Below are 1,224 nucleotides of genomic sequence, written 5' to 3'. Positions count from 1 at the left end.
TGCCCAGCCAGTCGTTGTCAGAGATGCAGATGTAGTCCACGTCTTTAAAGAAAGTGTCCTTTCTAGAAAACACAAGATCATCCAGACCCTCAGATCCAGATTCTTCCATCCCCTCGAAGCAGAATTTGATGTTGATGGGAAGGTCCTGCAACAAGAAGAGAGATGCATAAGAAAAAAGGCTCATTTTCTAGAGTTGAAATAATCTTTTAACAACCAACAATCTGCCCATCAGTGGTGTACTTTAACACAGCGGTCCCCAACCTTTTTTGCGCCACGGATCAGTTTGTGCCCGACAATATTTTCACTGACCGGCCTTTAAGGTGTCGCGGATAAATACAACAAAATAAAACTAGTACCGGTACCGAAAAAAAGATCTATTCATAACACACGTGAAAAGACCCAGGAAAACAGAGTTAATGGAAAAAAAAAAAACGATAACAACCCTGAAAACCATACATTTCGCACCAGAGTCTCAACTCTCGCGGCTCAGTACCGGTCCGTGGCGCGGGGGTTGGGGACCGCTGCTTTAACGCACAAATAGAATAGAATAGAATAGCACTTTATTGTCATTGTACATGTACAATGAATTTGTGGGTGCTCCACTGAATAAATGTAAATAGTAGACAGCAGGAATGCATGTTTTACATTTCTCAAAATGAGCTAACAAAGCTGAATATGAGTCCAGACTAAGGATTTAATTGATGATCTTAGGTGTGATATTTTTTATATAGATAAAAATAAATACTGTACATTCACCAGCTGGGATTTACTTTCTCTGACTAAACACCCATTAATGAAATTCCTAACTAAGGATATACTCTAATTTTATAGCTAGATAAGGTCACATTTTTGTAAATAGGCTAAAATTATATTTTTAAAATAGTACAAATGACCTGCATATCTTTTTAGAATACAGTGCTGTATAGTAGCTATTCTGCTTTATCATCACTGTACAAAAAAAGAAAAAGAAAAACATTAATGACATTTTAGTATCAGTGCACATTTACAGATTCTGAAATATACCATCACACCTCAATATACTCCTGTCAGTAATTTCACTTCAGTGTTTAAACACAGCCAACTTAGCATGTTAAGCCACTTCAGGGTTGTTTTAGGACACACTAAAATTTCATATCATCTTTAAACTATCTGAACTTGAAACACCTTTTGTTGGCCAGCTTAAATCTGGCAGTAACTGTACCTTTCCGATCTTCTGATACGCTT

General features: G+C 37.1%; 1 protein-coding gene across 1 annotated transcript in view; it reads right to left on the bottom strand.

The window, feature by feature from the left end:
• LOC102206467 (cytosolic non-specific dipeptidase-like) overlaps positions 1-1,224 on the bottom strand; it is a gene marked incomplete at its 5' end in the record, with an annotated part of 4,764 nt that overhangs the window by 1,794 nt on the left and 1,746 nt on the right. Inside the window, 2 exons of the mRNA XM_013908120.1 lie at positions 4-145; positions 1,202-1,221. Coding sequence (XP_013763574.1) covers positions 4-145; positions 1,202-1,221 — 162 coding nt within the window. The remainder of the gene's footprint in view (positions 1-3; positions 146-1,201; positions 1,222-1,224) is intronic.

Source organism: Pundamilia nyererei, unplaced genomic scaffold (assembly GCF_000239375.1).
Source record: "Pundamilia nyererei isolate P.nyererei 1_Seehausen unplaced genomic scaffold, PunNye1.0 scaffold01282, whole genome shotgun sequence".
Lineage (NCBI taxonomy): Eukaryota > Metazoa > Chordata > Actinopteri > Cichliformes > Cichlidae > Pundamilia > Pundamilia nyererei.
This window is presented reverse-complemented; position numbering and strand designations above follow the sequence as displayed.